Source organism: Denticeps clupeoides, chromosome 12, assembly GCF_900700375.1.
Source record: "Denticeps clupeoides chromosome 12, fDenClu1.1, whole genome shotgun sequence".
Taxonomy (NCBI): domain Eukaryota; kingdom Metazoa; phylum Chordata; class Actinopteri; order Clupeiformes; family Denticipitidae; genus Denticeps; species Denticeps clupeoides.
In genome coordinates, this window is record NC_041718.1 from 14,473,961 (window position 1) to 14,493,468 (window position 19,508).

Genomic DNA, 19,508 nt, shown 5'->3' on the forward strand with positions numbered 1-19,508 from the left:
GAATGGATGAGAGGGGGAGCAGGAGGGGGACCCACAGCCGCCCCGCATCACAGACAATGGGGCCATTTTGTCAAGTGGGGGTTTCTGGGGACGCATGTGTGTATGTGTGTGTGTGCAAGTGCACATGTGTGTGATTTTGGGTTTAGTTTTTTTTGTTATATTCTCTCAATAGCTGGTCTGGCCTTCACTTTCAGCCCTGTGGGTACCGAGCACAGAGTGGCATCCATGATGGAAGAGCTAAAAGGCCCCAGACACACTTGCCAACACCTACCTCCCCTGAAAATCAACTACTCCACACCCATAAATCAACTGGGGTTAAAATGCTCTGGAAAACCTTGGAATAACGAACAAATTGCCTACATTACGAAAGAGCACAAAAAAAAACATAGTTCTCTTTCACTGCGCTGTGCCCCTACAAAGCAATTTTTATGCACTGAGCCCAACAACTACCATTTATAATGCCCCCCCTTTTCCTGAAGGCGGCTATTACTAAAAGTAATAAACACAAAGCTACAGAACTGCTTGAACACTAGCCAGTCTCAGTGTCTGGTCAAGCCCAGCTATGAGCTGCAGTCTCAGAAAGGTAACGACCCATTTTTATTTAATTGAATTTTTTTTTTTTTATTCATGTGCCTGTAACCATTTTGAGGTGATCTGGGCCCTTTTGACATGGCTGCAGCAAAATTAATGGTGAAGTGTTTATTCCATTAGAACCATTCTCCATGTCATTTCTCTAACACTTAATGGAGGATTTCATCATGCCTGACAGAAACCGCAATGTCTGAGACAGAATTCACTAATAGTCCGACCAAAAAAAAAAATCGAAATTAATTAGGAGCGACAGAATAGAAATGTGTATATCTGTGCCAACCCACACCATGGTTTTAGTGGGCCTATAAGTTTAGTTTTTAAGGAAAGGCAAATTTTTGTGTTCCATTTGTGTAGTATTGTTTTTTTGGAAAGAAAAGAGATTGACTTACAAACAAAACCTGAAGAATTTTGGCTGCACTGTGCAACAAAAATTGCGAAAATACCACAAAGATTCCATGCCTTATTTAAAAAAAAGAAAAAAAGAATGCAGGAAGAATCAAGAGCCAACCATGAATGTTCCTTTCAATAATTACCACAAATAGCTGGAGGGACGACTGGCGTTCTAATGCGACAAACAAAACAAAGTGTCAGTCCTTTGTACATTCCGAGAAGGAAGGAGGGGAGGAGACTGAAAGAGAGGCTGCGATCAAACGGCTCAACGGTACCCATCTGGATGAGGGGCGGAAATCAAAGCGCAAATCTGCTTTTTAATCAGTTCGTTTCTCTTCCCGAGGCTACATCTGACACCAGCCAGCTCGCTTCTCCCCCGACGCCGCAGTGGAATTACCTCGGGGACCGCACTCAAATAAAGCCCGGCCAGGGGCCTCCGCACTTAGCGCAGCCGATGCTGTGTTGGGGTACAGTGCCTCGCTGCTTGACAAAGTTCCCACAATGCACTCCAGCGAGACCATCTGGAAGCAAGGAAGCAGACATGAGAGGTCACAGCCCACTGCCAGACAGCCGAGCCAGGCATGGAGACCGGGGTCTTCTCCACACAGAACTGCCACCAGCCCCCATTCTGTACACCCGTCATGGTGCAACCCGACCCTCCTCGGAAGTCTGGCCCTGCTCCTCGCTGTTTACTTTCCCTCTCCTCAACATGATTGTGGCACGTTGGTCTTTTCAGCTCACTCCATTTATAAAGGAAATCTATGTGCATGTAACTGGTTGCTAGTTGACCTCGTGGCAACCACAGTGCTGGCTTGGGGACGCTTAGGCAGTTAAACAGTCTCCTCACATTGTATGACAGTAGCCCGTTTAGGATATGCAGCATCTATCTCAGTCTGAGGGGGGGGGTCATTGTGTCCAAACTGCAATAATAAGAACATTTTGAATGGTGTAATCAAACATTTAACTCAGCACAACTCTTTGTGCTTTGCTGTGAGCTGTGTATGCTCTCTCACAGGTGTGTAACTGGATGTTTGCATCATCGACCTCCAGAATACACGAAGTACAAATGATTTTGAAGGGTTCCCAAGAAGAGATTGCAGACAGGACATGTGTATCGCAGTGTTTAATTACATTAAATAGCAGTTTTGAAAGCAAGAGATGTGCATGTGTGTCGATTCAAATGCCAAGTCAGTCTTTCAGCACAGTCAGCCGTGGAGCGAAATTACACCGAAATTGCTATTACCGTATTCATAGGCAAGGACTTTTAAAACAGTGGAGAGACTTTAAAGGCATGATTAAAGTCCCCGATTCCTGCAAAGTCAAAATGCCCAAATTGCACGGCAATGTCAGCGTGCAAGCAAAAACAGATCTCTGTGGCATCAAACATTGTGCTAGCTCTACAGACTTCTGGTTGATTTGGTAAGTGGTAATTGTGGTTGATTTGCACAATAAATTTTGAAACGATTTTTTTATACATCTTCCTGCCGCATTGCCTTTGCTTCAAATTATACCACAATATGAATTTTATGCCATATTGCACAGCCCTACCTCCAAACGCTGAAATGTATTTATTTATTTTACAATACCTAAACTTGCTGCATGCACATGCTGAGATGGTGATTGGCTGTCTAATGTGATGTTTCACATCAAGTTATGGAAGCCAGATATAAAACTGGCTCATTTCACATGGATTTCAGTGCCTGATGATAATTATTTTTGGTGACGTTACTATGATCTGTTTCCTCTGCGCTGCGCTTTCATAAAAAAAAAAAAACATATCTGCTAATGTTGTGAATTGTGGAAAAGATCCCAGCTGTTTTGTTGTTGAAGGTGATTTAAAAATATAATTTCTATTGGAAAAAGGAGAAAGGGTTTAGGAACCGCTGGTCTAACTGATGTTGCACTGTTCACGGTTAGTGAAGACAGTGCCATGTGATGCCAGACGTGTAACAATATCAGTATTTTTATTCATCTCACTTTTTTGAGCAGCCGCATATTTCTTTTCCTGTTCTTCTGCATTTTTTTTCATCTACCGCATTTCTCACCCTTTTTCCTTTTAAAGCTCCTTCCTCTGTTGTTACTGCTTAAACTTTCCATTCCTTCACTGCTCTCCGTGCTCACCGGCCTCCAGCTGGCACAGCGACTCCGGCGTGCACGCAGACGGGGAGCACGAGGGCCTCGTATTTCGCTTTCCGCACTGCGCTTTTGTCATAAATCAAACAAGAAGAAAAACATGTCATGGCCAATATTGTCCGTAATGCTCTAACCTTCCTGTCCTATCCGTTCCCCGCAGACCCTGTTACCCCAGTGAATATTTTCAGTGTTTTGGTTAGGCCCAGGACGCGCCTGGCATCGGGAGTAATTCCTGAAGTGTTTGGGCTAAAGGCTCACCCCGAGTGTCAGCTCAGGAGAGCTGCTCCGGCTCGATAATGGACGGGCCGAATGAGTCCCGTCACGCTTCAGGTCGGGGTCTTGCACTGCTGTTTAGTGTGTTTTGGAAAGTGTAAGCATTTCGAAGCGGAAGAGTGCGAGAGAGAGAGCGTGAAGAAGGTGAGAGAGTGGTGGATTGTGGGAAAGGCAGCGGGCGCTGGAATGAAATAACAGCTGCTCTTTCTTTTGCGCCACTGGGCACCAGTTAACCCCCTCACCTCTGTAATTGGGATCCGGCGTTGGGACGTATGAAGGACTCTTGTTTTTTTTTTTTTTTTTTTTTTTTTTTTCACATTCCTCTAATGCAGACATTTTCCTTGGCGCTTGTTCATCACACATTTCCTCAAAGATGTCTTCCAGATACAGCAACGGTGCCCTGGCGGAAGTTTCGACCTGCTGTTAGTCCCTGAAGTTCGCGTAGGACCTGTAAACAGCACATAGGTGTCCAGATGCCGTTTGCCTTGTTCTTTTTTATTTCGTTTTTTTTTTTTTTTTTCAAACGTCTTGGCAGGGCAGTGAGGCGTCGAGCTCCAGATGCGAGTAAAAGCTCAGAGCAGAGCCTCTGTGCTGCCGGCCCGGAACACACAGGGCTGATAAAAGAGAGCACGTTCACAGAGAGTAAAAAAGTAAACAGGCCGGCTTCTGCACCCCCAGGTGGGGCTGAGATGTTTTCTGTTTCTCACGTTCTCGCTCTCATTTTAGCCCGTCTCTGCTCATTGGCTTTGGGGAGTGCTCATTTACCCACTTTTAAACACGGCGCTGTGAAATTTTTATGGGCTGGGCTGCAGAGGTCTTTTCTTACAGATGCAGAGTAGAGGCGTGATGAGAGCAGGAGAATGCTGGGCCGGCTCCAACATTAAAACATCACTTGACACGTTTCTGGCACAGGTGCAGTGCATTCTGGGAATGGGTCCAGGCCTGTAGAGGGATGGAGGGTATCCGAGGTGACGAGTGAAGGATTGTGGGAGGGCTCTTACCCTCCCGGTAAATGGCAGTTTTTCCAGATCCGTGGCACACACTGCGTTTCACAGTAAAGGGTGATTATTCATGTGCCTCTCGCACTCTCTCTATCTCCTCTTCAGTGAACTAATAGCGGGAAGTGGGACGCTAAACATGTCTGGGGGGCACCGCTGTGCTTCAGTAACTCAAAACGCAGAGCCTTGTCCAGGAGTCGACGCTCATTGCTCATGCTCACAGTGTCATTGCTGGACCGCTTGAGCTTTAGAAGCGCGCCTCTGGCACACGTGTGATACTCATCTGCTATAGGAGGATGTAAATCACCCCAACCTCATGCTTCCTTTTCTTTTTTCTCTCTGTTTCCTTCCAGCATGTCAGTCAGGCTACTTCAAGACGGCTCAAGGCGACGAGTCCTGCATGCAGTGTCCCATCAACAGCCGAACCACCAACGAGGGCGCTATTAACTGTGTGTGCCGCAACGGCTACTACCGCTCCGACACTGACCCACTTCAGATGCCCTGCACCAGTATGTTATACAACAATCACACACACACACACATACACACACAAACAAATATTGTCTACAGAAGACATTAAGACAAAGCTCATAGTTCAGGTTTAGTAATATGGTTATTTTTTAGTAATTTAGTAATATGGTTATATATATAAATAATAGTAATTATACACACAACAAATATATATATTATTATGTATTATAGTAATATATAGCATTATGTATGTGTGTGTGTGTGTGTTATATTATTATATATTAATACTATTATATAGTATTATGCTCTTATTTCTGAAACCTAGAATACATGAACTAGATGCTCAATTGGCAGCTCACTCATATCCTATTTTCTCATTCTTAACTATTTAAAAGCCTGTCCTGTCAATGTGTCATATGCCCAGGTGTAGTGTAGCATCCATATCCATGTTCTCCACTGTTGGACATTACAGGACCATGGCAAGATAGACGTACAGATTGTCACAACTTAATTCATGTTGGTGGACAACTGGTGAACAAACACACACCTTGCACTACATCTTATACATTTAGGGTTGAGAAAATATGGCCCATTATACTACATACAGGTAAGAAGCAAATTAAAGTGAAGTGATTGTTTTCTCATTGTGATATATACCACAGCACACGTGCACACATGAAATTTCCTCTCTGAGTTCAACCCATCACCTTTAGTGAACAGTGGGAAGCCATGAAAGGCACCTGCAGAGTAATGTGTGGGGACAGTACCTTGCTCAAGGGCACCTAACTGGCACCTTGGCGGGTCAGGATTTGAATCCGCAACTCTTTAATTAAGAGTCCACTTCCTTCACCGCTAGGTCTCCAAAACCCCATGAGACAGTATGAGAGAAAAAAATACATTTTAAGTCTCTAGGACATTTTCTTTCCATTTCCACCACAGCTGATGTAACTCATGAACTGGGTGATAACAAGCAGAGAGGTTGAATAATATGTTTTTAATGAGGGTAAACCTAAAAATGTGCAGGATTAGTACCCTCCAGGAGAAGGCCTGGAGACACCTGTCTAGTCTAGTCTAGTCTAGTCTAGTATAGTAAGGATGGATACCATGGACACCAAATGTTGATAATGGTGGTGAAGATGTTGACAACACTCTAAAATCTCCAATACTTGTTGAGCTGGTTTAAGTTCAGGTGACTGAAGGTCGTAATGACCATTCAGTACATTCAGTGCCACCACTCATTTACGGCATTTGGCAGACTCCCATTTAGATGGACATGGCTCATTATAATTAAGGACAAAGGGGACCACACACAGTAACACTGTAATCATTGAGCTTTTCTTTCTCTGGACAAAAACCAATTTATCTCTGTCCATTTATTCAGATTTTTCTCTTTGTCACCAGTCTGTACCTTTGCCATCTGATCGTCTCCATAGATACGTACATGTATTGCATAAACTTGCATCATCTCACCTGCAAGTTCAATTATTTTCAGCATACAGTCTTCAAACACAGATGACATCCATGATTAATACTGAGTACCACTGTATGAGAAAGTACAAACACACACACACACACACTCACATACTGCTTGTTTACACTGGGGATAACCTTCACTCCTGTCCACACCCTGACTGCAGTCTGCCCTCATCAGTTTTTCCTGCTCTCCAGCCAGCAGCTCCAGCCAGAGGTGAGAGCAGGAGGACCCTGAGCTGAGCAGCAGGAGGCAACATGCAAAAAAAAAGAAAAATCATATTTTTAATTTATATTTCACTCTGAGCGATGAGAAAAAAGAGAAGGGAACACATAGGGCTGCATGTGTGTGAGGGGTTTAGCAGGGTTTTGGGTGAAAGATCTTTCATGACAAAGTCCATTTGCATAAGCCTGGCCCTGGGAGAGGCACAGCTGTGGTGAGAGGCTGGGGCCACGACTCTGCACCGCCATTATTCTCGACGGGCTCCGGGCTGATTAAAGGGCAGAAGTGAGCACATATGAGCGCGGCGGCCACCAACCCAGCCCATTACCGACCCAACCCTATTTACAACCCCACATTCACCGAGCGTTCTGCACACAGGGTCCCAGCTAATTACTTTAGCATCAGGCCGGGATGCCACTTAATGGGAACACAATTAAAAAAAGGACCTAGTAAATGGGTGATCAGGAAGGCTTTTTCCCCTCTACTTCTTCCAGCGTTGTGGGTGAAGGGTAACGCCTTGATTATCTCATTAGGCTCCTGAGGACCTCCCTGCGTAATTAGGAGCACATGCCCGTGAAAGATAAACACCCGCTCGCTGTTTGTTTAGTTGGCCTGTCAATCTGGGGGATTCTCCAGAGCACGCTTTGTGCAGGAACTTTATCTTCTCCTCTTCTCCAGATACTTCACACGTTGTTGAGGGTGCACTTCTGATAGGCAGGTGGCAGCGCATTTGCTCTTCTGGCCTTGCCCTATGAAGTCATTCGCACGTTCATTAACTCAAAAGCGATTTTGCAATTCGGGCAGCACTGATGTAGGCTTCCAATTTGAGTTATATGTAAATGATTCATTTAGGAACAAATTAATCATGATCAAATATTTGTGATTAATTTTTAAAACTACAACATATTGTCTTGCTATACTGCATGTTTGACTATTACAAAGACAAGTTTGGGATAGAGGCTCAGACAGGGAGTGACAGGGAGATGATCTGTTTTTTTGGTAGTACACCCTACAGACCTTGACAGTAAATAAAATGGAATGTGGCCAAAAAAACTGTGAACTGTGTAACATGGTTCTGTGTGACTTTAAATAGATTAGTTTCAGCGGCATTAATTGTGTTTAACATTTAATGGCTACGTTGTGTGTGTTTTTTCCTCAGCCGTTCCCTCTGCACCTCAGAACGTGATCTCCAGCGTGAACGAGACGTCTCTCATGCTGGAGTGGCAACCCCCACGAGAGTCGGGTGGCCGAGAGGACGTGGTCTACAACATCATCTGCAAGAGCTGCGGTGGAGGTCGGGGAGGTTGCACGCGCTGCGGGGACAACGTCCAGTACGTGCCACGGCAGCTGGGCCTCACCCAGTCTCGCGTCTACATCAGCGACCTGCTCGCTCACACCCAGTACACATTCGAAGTGCAGGCTGTGAATGGCGTGTCGGACCAGAGCCCTTATTCTCCACAGTACTCTTCAGTCAACATCACCACCAATCAGGCCGGTGAGTCCCTGATATTCATGTCAGCATTTTCCAAAATGTGATGTGATCTTACTGTATAAATGTGACAAAGGAATTAACATTGTCAGTGTTTCAAAATATGATAAGTGTCCTAGACTCAAGTTCCTAACTGTTTATTATGTTTTTCATGTAGTTTGCTCTTTTAATTTGATCTTTTTCATTCTTCGAATGGACATTGTATATGTCTTTCAGGACTATCATTTCAGGCAGAGGGGTGTCATAGAAACAGAGCGATCAGGTGTCTAGAATAACAAGGTGGTTCCTTAGCTGAATCACAGCAATGAAACCCAATTTGTGTGTGTTATGTGTGTTCCATGAAGTACATGAAGTGTGAGCTCAGCCAATGACGTGGTACAGGATAATATTTCTCATCAGTTGTTCTTAAAACAAGTGGAGGTGACCTTAGTTGGTGACACAAGACAGTATGTGACAAAAGACACCTGACAAAAAGAAGAGAAAGAAGATGTATGTTAGAGGCATGGTAAGAAGAACTCAGAAACAGAAATATGGTCTAGGAAATAATCCTCAATACCTTGTTCTCAGAGTTATCGTTCTGTATATGATTTTACTTGATCTTGCAGGGTGAGTTCATTGCCTTGTCTAATAGGACACTTCAGAGCAGGGCATAACCGTCTAACCATTTCCTCCTCATTGGTGCCATTTTTCTAGGGCTTGGCACATACATCTGTCTGCAAAAAGCCACATTTCTGTCCAGAAGCCAGCTTCATGTGTTGTCCTGGCTTATGAAGACATTAGAAATAAGGCCACTATTCGGTGTAATAAACACACTTCAGCCATAAACTATTTTGTAACATGTTCCCAAAACACTTTAGCTCGGATTAGCCAGGATACGTTAAGCACTCAGCAAATTATAGCTTTTAAATGAGAAACATCTTGGCTATTTGGACTGGGAATTATTTTATTCTTCTCTGTCTTCTATGTGACTATTTTCCTCTGCATTATTATAGTTTACATGATGATGGTTGATTATAGACAGTGTTGATTATAATAATAATAATAACAATGATAATAGCAGCAGCAACAACAATAATAATAATTTTCTCTAAGAAAAGGACCATTTCTCTGGCCAACCAGGCCTGGTGCTACGCTGATGAGTCCTTATCTCAGTCCAGGCTTTATGTCCAGTTGGCAGACCATGTAAGTGGTTCTCAAGCCAGATCATGATAGCCGGGCCCAGATCTGTTTTTTTTTTTTTTTTTTGTATCCATAAATTCTCCATCGGTTTACTGTATGAAACTCAGTGCTGTGTTCAAAATAACAAGTTCATCTCAGGGTTTTCCCCTCCTGTTGGTTTGGCTGTCGCAGCAGAGGGAGATGAGAGTGAAATAAATTATTGGAAAAAAAAGAAGGCAGCAATAAAACCGTTGGACTTTGAATCAAGGCACTGTTTACATCACAAGGGAATCTGATGAGAGTGTTGGCCCAAAGCATGCTGGGAAATTAGAGCAGCTTCTTTAAGTAGGAGCCTGCGGAGACAGCACTCAACCATCACACATAAGCAATTACAAAGAGAGACACACACACACAGCATATGTTCCATTGGTTTATCGGAATCCACGCTCAAATCCACAGATGTGGGACTCACTGGATTCCAAGTGGATTAACGAACGTACAGTACGTACACACGCAGTGCACAGGACTTATTTACACACACGGCGTACCTAGAAACTACAGTGCAATAGGGATGCACGCACACACAAATAACGCCCCTTTCTTTATAGGTCATATAAACCCATACACTCACATGCACTACAAATGTCAGCCTGGCTCATCCACTCAGTCGGATGTGAAAATGTAATTAGCGGCGATCTAATGTGCCTGCCGGAACACACAAACGTGCACAAATACAATGACTAGGGCTGTACCGATACATGATACAGCACTGAAATCATGGTTCAAATGTTGTAGCTGTGTAAGGGAGAGTCTCCCCAACCCACTGCCAGCCTCGCATGACGATACCAATGCAGGAAATGTCACAATAGCCACACATGTAAACCAGGAATATGTTTAGTTGGCAAATATTTATTAATCTACTAAATCACCTAAATGCTCGGGAGTTAAAATTTTTACTTTTCTTACAGATCTTTTTTTTCTGAAGAGAATTGGTCTGACGATTTTAATTGGTTTACAGAATGACATGGAAAAGTATCTGGCTTTGAACTGTTTCATCACAACCCTGTCAGTAACGTACATGGCTACAGCTTCCCAGGACTTTGCATATCAGCTTAACATTACGATATCTGCTGGTGCCACTGATTTTTTGTTGTTCTACAATATCTATATGCACGTTTTTGACACCTCCCACTGAGAGAATGTGAAAATATTGATCCCACCGCTCTCTTTGCCATGCAGCAACTTCAAGTGCACTTTCTGACATTTAGTAGGTTTTAGAACTTACATGAGATTACAGTCGGATGGATCGGCTTTCAGTGTCACTTTTAAGCCCAGCGTACGATTTGCCGAAAGGCGAGGTGTAATTCACCCTGGCCTGTTGCTGTTCACTGCAGTAATACAGTAAAAGCCAGAGCCGCTTTCCCTGCATTAAGCTATTGTTTATGACCAGCACAACCCATTAGGACTTCCCAGTACAAGACATACTATTTATAGAAGATGTAGTGGCCACCGATATAGTTATGCTAATTGCTAATGTCCCATTAGCAGTGAAAAAAAGTAATCTCTGGCAGTAGCAGCAAGTACAGAAGTGGTGTTTATGGAAATATTGCTGCAATGTAGCAGAGTTAGCAGCAGCCTCATTCATAATTCATATAATGACCTCCTTCTTTTAGCTCTCTAATGATTTTTATGGTAATCATTGGTGTTTTTTTTTTATGGCGGGGGCTAATGCCAACAATGTCCCTACATACCATAAAGCCCGGTAATGACATCCCGCCATGGCCTCTTTTGTGTTTTGGACACCCCCTCCTGTCTCTACACCTTAGCACCCATCACTCCAGATTAAGGCTTCCAGCATCTTGGCCAACAGGGCTGTGAAAGGCCCCCGAAATCTGGAACTCACACACCCCGTAGGCGGCTAGCCTCACCCCCTGGGACAGGGCATCGAGTATGAGGGCAAGGGTCATCTGGACTGGTCCCCGTAATTGCGTCTGATTTGAAGGGCTCGGAGGTTACATAAACATCTTGTCACCGCCAATTACCAGAGGCGGCTCGGAGTCTTCCCCTTCGCTCTCGCCAGTGCGAGTCTATAAGTGTGTGAACCTTTGTGTGTGTGTGCGTGTGTTATGAACTAGAATGTGTGTGTGTGTGTGTGTGTGTGTGTGTGCATGCCTGCGCTGCCAAGTTAATTAAACATGTTTGGATCGCAGCTACGGACAGGCCTCACCGTGAACGCAACAAACAAATAAGTAAATTGGAAGTGACTGGCGTGAAAGCATTTCTCTCATATGAGCGCCTCCGCTTACTTGCGCGACTTGTTGATGAGCGGTAACGAACGTGTTTTTCGGGGGGTGGGGTTTGCCTCATTTTCCACCCTCAATCAAGCATGGCATTCTTACCAGCTTGAACCCCCGTGCCCCGCCCCCCCTTGCCAAAGCTTTTGTCCGTCACCGTCGTCTGTGGAAGCTTCTGTACACAGCTGGTGCGGGTAATTGTCTCTGCCGAAAAAGCCGGCCATGGATTCAGCGCCTGCACATTGCGCATGGAACGGCGCTCGCTTACGTAAAGCTCGGAATTTGGAACGCCGTTTAAGTGTGTTTACGTAACGGCCGGGGATGTGCGATTGTTTAAAAGAAGGGAACAATTCTGTAGAGAGGCTGTTATGTGACAAAAAATTGTGATGCAGAAATGCCTCACCTCTTTGCAACAAATTACGACTATTCTCACCACTTAATATCACTTGTCATGTCCTTTCCCACACGTGGGTTATTTGTTGAATCATTTATTTGGTTATTTATTTTGCTGAGAGGTCTGAATGGCAGCCATGGTTTTTCTTTGGACTGCAGACAAACCAGGGAACTTCTTCTCCCATGCTGCGGAGAGAGAGCATGACTAAGTCATGTGACCCTCCCTCTTCTAACCCACACTGTGGAGGTGTCAAGGTCACGACCAGCACATGTTCGCAAGAGAAAACAGAAAAGGCGAGGTCTGTTTTTGTTTCGTTTGGTGATCTATCACGTTTGAGTTGCACAAGGACCCTTAACACGGCGTTATTGCGGAAGGTTGTGCTGTTTCGCCGAGAGTGTTTTACAGGCGGAGAGGAATCAGGCCCGGAGCTGCTGGTCTGTCCAGCAACACACTTATTTTCTATGGCATGAAGCTGGAGACACAAAACACAAAGCAGCTTTTACCTTTTTTTTTTCCCCCTTTCACTATGCCAGGTCAATGAGGGTTAATCATTCATCACACTAAAGCCTGTCTCCCTGCAGGCTGTCGCTCTCTCTCTCTCTCTCTCTCTCTCTCTCTCTCGCACTCAATCACATACACACACATGCACTTACTCTCACTATCACACACACGCACGCACACTTGCACTCTCTCACATCCACTCACTCATTCACACAAACACTTGCATACACGCATCCAGTTACTGTGTCTCTTAGTCTCTCACACACACAAATGTCTCTTCCGCTCTCTCTCGCTCTCGCTCAATTTCTCTCTCCCTCTCTTTAAGAGCATTCTCACACACATACACAAAGAGCACTATCCAGAATTGTCAGGGAGCAGGGTGAAATGTCCGCTTGGCTGGCTCGGGCTCAGGGTAGGCTTGTGTGTGACAGGGTGCTGGCAGTGTGTCATTTGTCTTCATCTCCGCTGTGTTTGACTACAGAGACGACGTCATCCCTGGATCCAGTCCTCCGGGGTAGAAAAAGCTGAGCGGGTTGTAAACTGGCGATGTTGTCTTTGATGACACAGGGACAAATGGAGGGACGGGACCGTGGGTCTGTTGTAGTGTCAGACTTTAGAGATGCCGCTAGTGAGACTTGCATGAGGTCCTGCATGTCCTGGACCACTGAAAATTTTCTGTAAACTAACTAGTGATCCAATACGATGATCCATTTTATTTAATATCCATTATATTTAGATTGACAACAGGACTTTATGCTATGTTTTAAGAATTTAGAAAAAGAAAAAAATATTGGTCAGGGTAGAGGGGGAAAATGTCACATTGTGTTGTATTATTTCCCAGTCTAACACAACCAGACACTTGGATGGTAAAAATAAAGAAAATGCCCAAAAAAGCTCCTACCACCAAAAGTTGACATATAATATAAAGCATGCATGTGGTTCTGATTTGTAGTATACATGACCAGTCAAAAGTTTGGACAGACTTTCTAAGGGGGATTTGTGGAATAATTTAATACAATAAATATATTTCAAAAAGAATGTGCATATGATGAATCAGATTGTTCACAGCTGATTCCCTTTACCTTCATTGCTGATTTGATCATCATCATGAGCCAAAAGCAGCCAACACAGGAACTTTTTCAGAACTGTTGATAAAACCACCCCCGTTGTCTTACTGAAGGTGTTTGAGAGGAGCCAAGATTTAGAAGAGCCTAAAATATGAAATAATAAATAATACAAAAAAATATATATAAAAATTACTATGCAATCTGCAATGTTTCACTATTTTCAATATTTGTCACTATTTTTACAATGATTATAAATGAGCATGCGTGTCGCAACTTTTGATGGGGACTACAGTCTAAATGTTAAGATTTTGTCAAATCTGTTGCCAACAGCCCATCCCAAACCTTGTTTTGTGGACACAAATCTTTAAGAGTATTATGAAGATTATTATTTAAAAGCACAAACAAATGTCAGGATCCCAGAACGTCCAACCTGTCTGTGCATGTGCTTGATCGTGACTGGTTCAGCACTGGAGGGTTCATTTTATCCATGCATGTGCCTGTTTTTGGACCGACGCTATTGTATGGTTAACCTTGTAGCCATCTGGATGTATTTTTTTTCTGCTCTGCACCATCCACTTCCTTTGGTTTGTCTGGTTCTGGCAAGGTCAGGACTGGGCTACTTATATGCTGATGGGCGGGCGTTGTAATATTCTGTTTTGAGCCATATTGGGACCAGGGAGTCCATGTTTGTTTAGCCATTTCATTAGCCCAGGGTGAGAGGCGGCGGGTGTGCTAATGCCACGAGGAAATGAATTGGGTTCTTATCAGGTAAGCGCCTCATTGTAAGAGTGAATTACATTATTTAGAGGTGGCTTCCATAATCTGCCTCTCCACTATCAGGGCACCATGGAAGATTTACGACTTAATTATCTCCAAAATTGCCTTGGTTGAAACTGGGCCACCGGGAATGCTTGCACCAGACACCATTGCAGGAAGGAAGGTGGTGGTTGGTACCCGGGTGAGTAATCCTGCTTTGCCCATATGGCCATCTCAAGCACCCTTCTTCCTTTTGAAGTCAAGCGCACTTGAGCTCCACCAGCACTGATTACCAGCTAGATGATTTCCCCCTCATTCATTTCTTATGTACAATTTCGTACTCAGAAGCTGAGTCTGGAAGCTGTCCTTTCATAGGCCTCTTTACTTAAAGACATGAAAAAGTGGTTCTAGTGCTGATTTACTTTTATTCTGCAGAAAATATTTATCCCACCTCTAATACAGTGTTTGATTTGGGGAATAAAAGGAGGTTGGGCTGCATAGTGGCTGGATGAATGTTCTAAAGCCATAGATGGATCTCTATGCACTGGCGAATTTGACCAGTGTTTTTGTGGAGAGTGATGGTCAGTCCAGTAATCCACTTTTTATGGTTTATATGTTACAGGACAGTTGAAACCCACTGAAATTAAATGGCTTTCGAATTGTTTTAGATAAAAGTGGCTGGATTGGGATTCAGAAGGAGACAGTCCACCTGAGACAGTTTATATGAAGTGAGGACGAGAGACATGTTTTAAAAAGTAATTCAGTGACATAAGTAGCACCTAATTAATGAATAACATTAAGGTTTGTGTTGAATTTTTTTTTAATTGTAGCCAAGAGACCTGACTGGTTGAATTCTTGTTGGAACAGAGCCATCAAGATCAAATTTAATCTTTCCTTTTTGTGAGCAAGCTATGTTGTTCAGCTATTAACTAATTGTTATATATTATGTTTACAGATGCTTAATTAGAAATTAAATGTTAAATAGTAAATATCAGTGTAAAAAAAACAATTGAAAATGAGAAGTTTTAAACCTTGTTTAAGCTTGAAGGAGAGAATTTTTCAACATGCACACATTCGATCATTCTGTAAGTGAAAAGTTCTGCTCTAGAATAAATAATCACAACATAATGTTAGCTCCTGGCATTGTGGGAATTTTTTAAGGAACATCTTATGGGAAGACATCCTGGGCAGTCATCGCCACATGAGCGCCTCTTTACAGCCTCCCCGCCTCTGCATTACAAGCACACCTGAGCTGAGAGCGGGCTGGATGGCCAGTGGAGGAGCGTATTCTGACAGTGACAGAAGGTGCCGACACGGGTGCATATGGAAGGTGTCATCGAGGGTCACGCGGCCCGACAGGCAGGAAGCCACCGCTGACACCTGGAGTCCCACGTCTCGCCTCAGCCAATCGTGCTTCCTCGCATACTAATTACGTTTGACGTCACTGAAGGGATGCAGACGTGCAGGAATTAGCATTTTTGCCACGATACACAGACAGAGCGAGAAAGAAGGAGCGTGTTGGTTTTTAGCCTGTGCTAAAGTATGCAGAGCTGGCTGTTGACTATGCAGTGACCAGTGCTTACAATATGCATTTAATTACTGTATCCTTTAAAGGAAATACACCATAAATCACGGTCCCCTGCATTTTTCAACGTGACCATAATTCTGCACACGTACTGCCAGCAGTCTAGCAATTTCTTGACATTTTTATGTCAGAAAACATATCATTCCGACATAAACAGCCAAGATGTATGATTAAACTTCCTGTGCTTTTAAAACTAACATTTAATCATGGGCAGTAAATCAGTAGCTCCCATTCATGTATTAAAATGCACACATCCGTCTGGGTGGACAAAACCAGATTTTCATCCGGAATGAAAAGTACATGTTGGGAGCATGAAAGCCCTTTTTTTTGGGGTGGGGTTGGGGGGGTTAATTAAATGTATTGTTCAGCATTAGCCCTGAGTGGAGTTGAAATGCATGAACAAATCTCCATAATGCAACACTGTTCACAGGCTTTTGCTTGACCCTGAATGTAGCCGCAGAAATAGCAAGTATCCCGATACGTAATCTGGTTCAGTTCATTGACCTATTTTACAGGGTGGTTGTGCATTAATTAATTTGGGGGGTCAAAGCAATTGACTCTGAATGAGGCTCGATTCAAGGCAAAGTGTTGTGGCTCTGGGCAAATCCGTGCCTCTGTAATACATTAAACAAAATAGCAGAATAAAAGGTGGATTAAAATATATAACATTCAAAGAGGAGAGTTTTGTAGCTGTTTGCTCACTTGTTTTTGCCTCTGGTCCTGGTATGTTTGCCCCCAACATTTTTTAGTTGGTCTAATTGGCATTTTTATGTGTCTTAAGTTGGCACAGTGATTGTTGATGCATCTCTGTCACCTTGCTCTCCCCTTCTTTCGGTGTGGAAAATAATGGAGCAATGCTCACTTAGTGGAATGCTTGGGGAATATGAATGCAACGTGTTTTTTACCGAACCCTGATTGCGTTCGAAATTGCTTTCGCCACTATTTCAATAACCATTCAAAGAGAATGAGGACATTTATTTACCCAAACGCATGAGAAACGAAGTGTGAGCTCAAAGCAAATTTACCAGGCAGCAGAATGACCGTGCATGATAAAGAGCAACGCACACTAACAAATGCAGATACTGTATATTACCTGAGCAGTTGTACAGTGCACACAATGAAGCAGAGACCCACAAACACGTCATTGCGATTTCCATTTTAATTATCTATACAGATGTGCTGAAAGGCATTATTTGGCCATTCTCATGCATGTGCACACACATACATACACACACACTTACTTTCAGCCCTAGAGATTTCTTCATTAACTACGGTCAACATTATCATGATAAATAATGTCTGGATGAAGTGGGTGAAGGTCATGAACAGGGGTGGCATTGTTGTCTGAGCTCTGACTGTGCGCCAGCCTCCGCTGCAGCCTTGAGGTGCCCCTTCATCTTCCCTTTTTTCCAGTCAGTAGCTGAGGTCCCTTTAATAGAAATGTTATAGATAATAATTGTACCACATTGTACAATGGGGGGTAGGGGTTGAATATTTCTTTTCAATCAACAATTTCTTCAAAACATTTTTGTTAAAACATAATTTTTTAAAAAGCAGTTAAACATTGACAAAGAAGCCAAGCAGGTTTGTCAGAAGTATGTCAAGCCAACAGTGTTAATGCAAGTTAATGGAAATATAATGTCCTTACCACTGTGAAGCCCTAAGTATCTAGAAAGACAGTCCTTTTGTTGTAGAGCTAGACTAATCCGTATAAGGAGAATCTAATTATTAGTACTGTTTTTTTATATGGACAAGTGTTTTTGCCCCAAAACAGGTCATTTTTGGACCTTATATTCCCTTCCTGTTCATTTCAAGCTTATTGTAGATTTATGTTCAGAGGAAAAATGTGCACTTCCTGCATAATGCTCTTCCTTCAAAATTTATCACAATACTTCACACCACATAAGTCATGGTTAGAAATAATCCAACCGTACACTTCACACCTCATTTGCATGCTTTGATCCTTGGCAGGCCTGCATTGTATACGGACGGTCTGTGCAGAAATACTCCATTACCTGACAATCCGGCATCTAACTGGTGCTGCGGTCTTCTTAAGCCACCTCCATGTGGCAGCTCAAGATCCATACGGCTGCGCAAAACCCACCTTATCCTCCTGTGCTGAATTGGGAGGTGTTTGGGCAAAAGCCCACCCTTACCACTACAGACCACTATAGAACAGGGGACTTTGATTAGAAAAACCTCTCCCAGATCCTCACCCAAAGCCGAAAGAGTTCATGCCATGAATCTCTTGATTTCTCTATGGCCAAGGCCATAATTTCAGGGGGTTGGCACTTAAATCTCTGAATCTGTTTAGACTTAGGAAGAATAAAGCAAGCTCCGGATCTGCGGCTCTACGAGGAGAAACCCTGTGACAGCAAAATGGTGGTTCTGCCATTTCCCAGAGTCTCTCCATCGCAACAAAACTTCACCTCCAACCTCACAGAAAAAAACCCTGCAGAGCACTTTCTCGTAGACGCAGAAGTGCCCATAAGCAATTGTAAGCGTTTTGAAGCCTCTGGAGTGCCTATTTTAGAATTAGCTTATGGTGTGTATACGAGTACATTAATGCTTCCATCTTTTTCCAGTGCAGATGGTTTAAAGCTTGATGAACTACTTGAATTGGAGCTGCGTAGCTTTACTGCGCTGGAAATTCTGCGGAGACATAAAACCCACAATCCATTGCAGATGGGAAATGGGGCTGGCTGCCAATAATGTTTTTTTTTTTTTTTTCTTGCATCAAGTCTACCAAACGTACATGCAAATGTGCTCCGCCTTCTTTCTGAAGGGTGCTGGCTGTGAGTCTCATAAAAACCAAAGAGCTTTAGGTTGAACAGTGAGCGCCACGCCATCCGGCAGCCTCCAGAGCAGCTGCCTCGCCCGCTCTGCCGGGACGCCGCCGTGGGGACTCGTATATTTTTAATGGGGAAGGGGGATGGGGTGGGGGGCTCAAAGGGCTGAACAACTTTCACCCTACCTCCACCAATCCCGTTCTCCATCCCGCTTTTCCATGTCGTCCCAACTTTCTCCATATTTACCTGCAACCTTTTGCACAAAACCACTTCCACATGCACGCAGGAGCATAATATATGGACCTAGACGCAGTGGGAGCCCCTAACCAGTTAGCTTCCTATTGGGTCATTTATTTGGAAGTGAACTCTAGGCATGTTGTGCTCAGTTTTTTTTTTATCTTTGAAAAGCTTTGAATATTCTTATGGCATTACCAGAGCACACAGCATTTTTTCAGCTTTCTGCTGAGCCTCAGTGCACACTAGTGAAACATCAGGGGCCGATAAGAAGGAATTTTCTCGAAGCAGCGATATCTTTAGCAGACTGGAAAAAAAAACACAGGAGAGCCCAACAGCATCCGTGACACTGTCACGCCATGGGCACGTTTCCTCCGTTACTCATGCCGGCTGGTACGTCTAAAGCGACTGCGGTCACAGCTTGTTTGTGCTGCCAGGAACGCCTCCCAGCCCAAGGGTGGCCCAGATAGATCCGCTTCAGCTAGGTTAAGCCACAAGATCCAGTTTGCAGAAGATGCAAACATCAAGAGAATCAATAGGCTGAAGTAAGACAAGGCAATCTTTGGAATGAGGGTGGTCGGTAATGGAGAGGCCGCAGGGAATGGGACATGGCTATCTAAATGAGGGCAACAGAATGGATTTGAGCCATAATAAGCCCAGAGATATTTATTTACTGAGAACGCTGGAGAAAA

General features: G+C 43.7%; 1 protein-coding gene across 4 annotated transcripts in view; it reads left to right on the forward strand.

Moving 5' to 3' along the window:
- Positions 1 to 19,508, forward strand: part of ephb2b (eph receptor B2b) — a 126,671-nt gene that overhangs the window by 82,578 nt on the left and 24,585 nt on the right. For all 4 annotated transcript variants that reach the window (XM_028999590.1, XM_028999592.1, XM_028999593.1 and 1 more), the window contains exons 4-5: positions 4,739 to 4,894; positions 7,709 to 8,044. In XM_028999590.1, the coding sequence (XP_028855423.1) occupies positions 4,739 to 4,894; positions 7,709 to 8,044 (492 nt within the window). The remainder of the gene's footprint in view (positions 1 to 4,738; positions 4,895 to 7,708; positions 8,045 to 19,508) is intronic.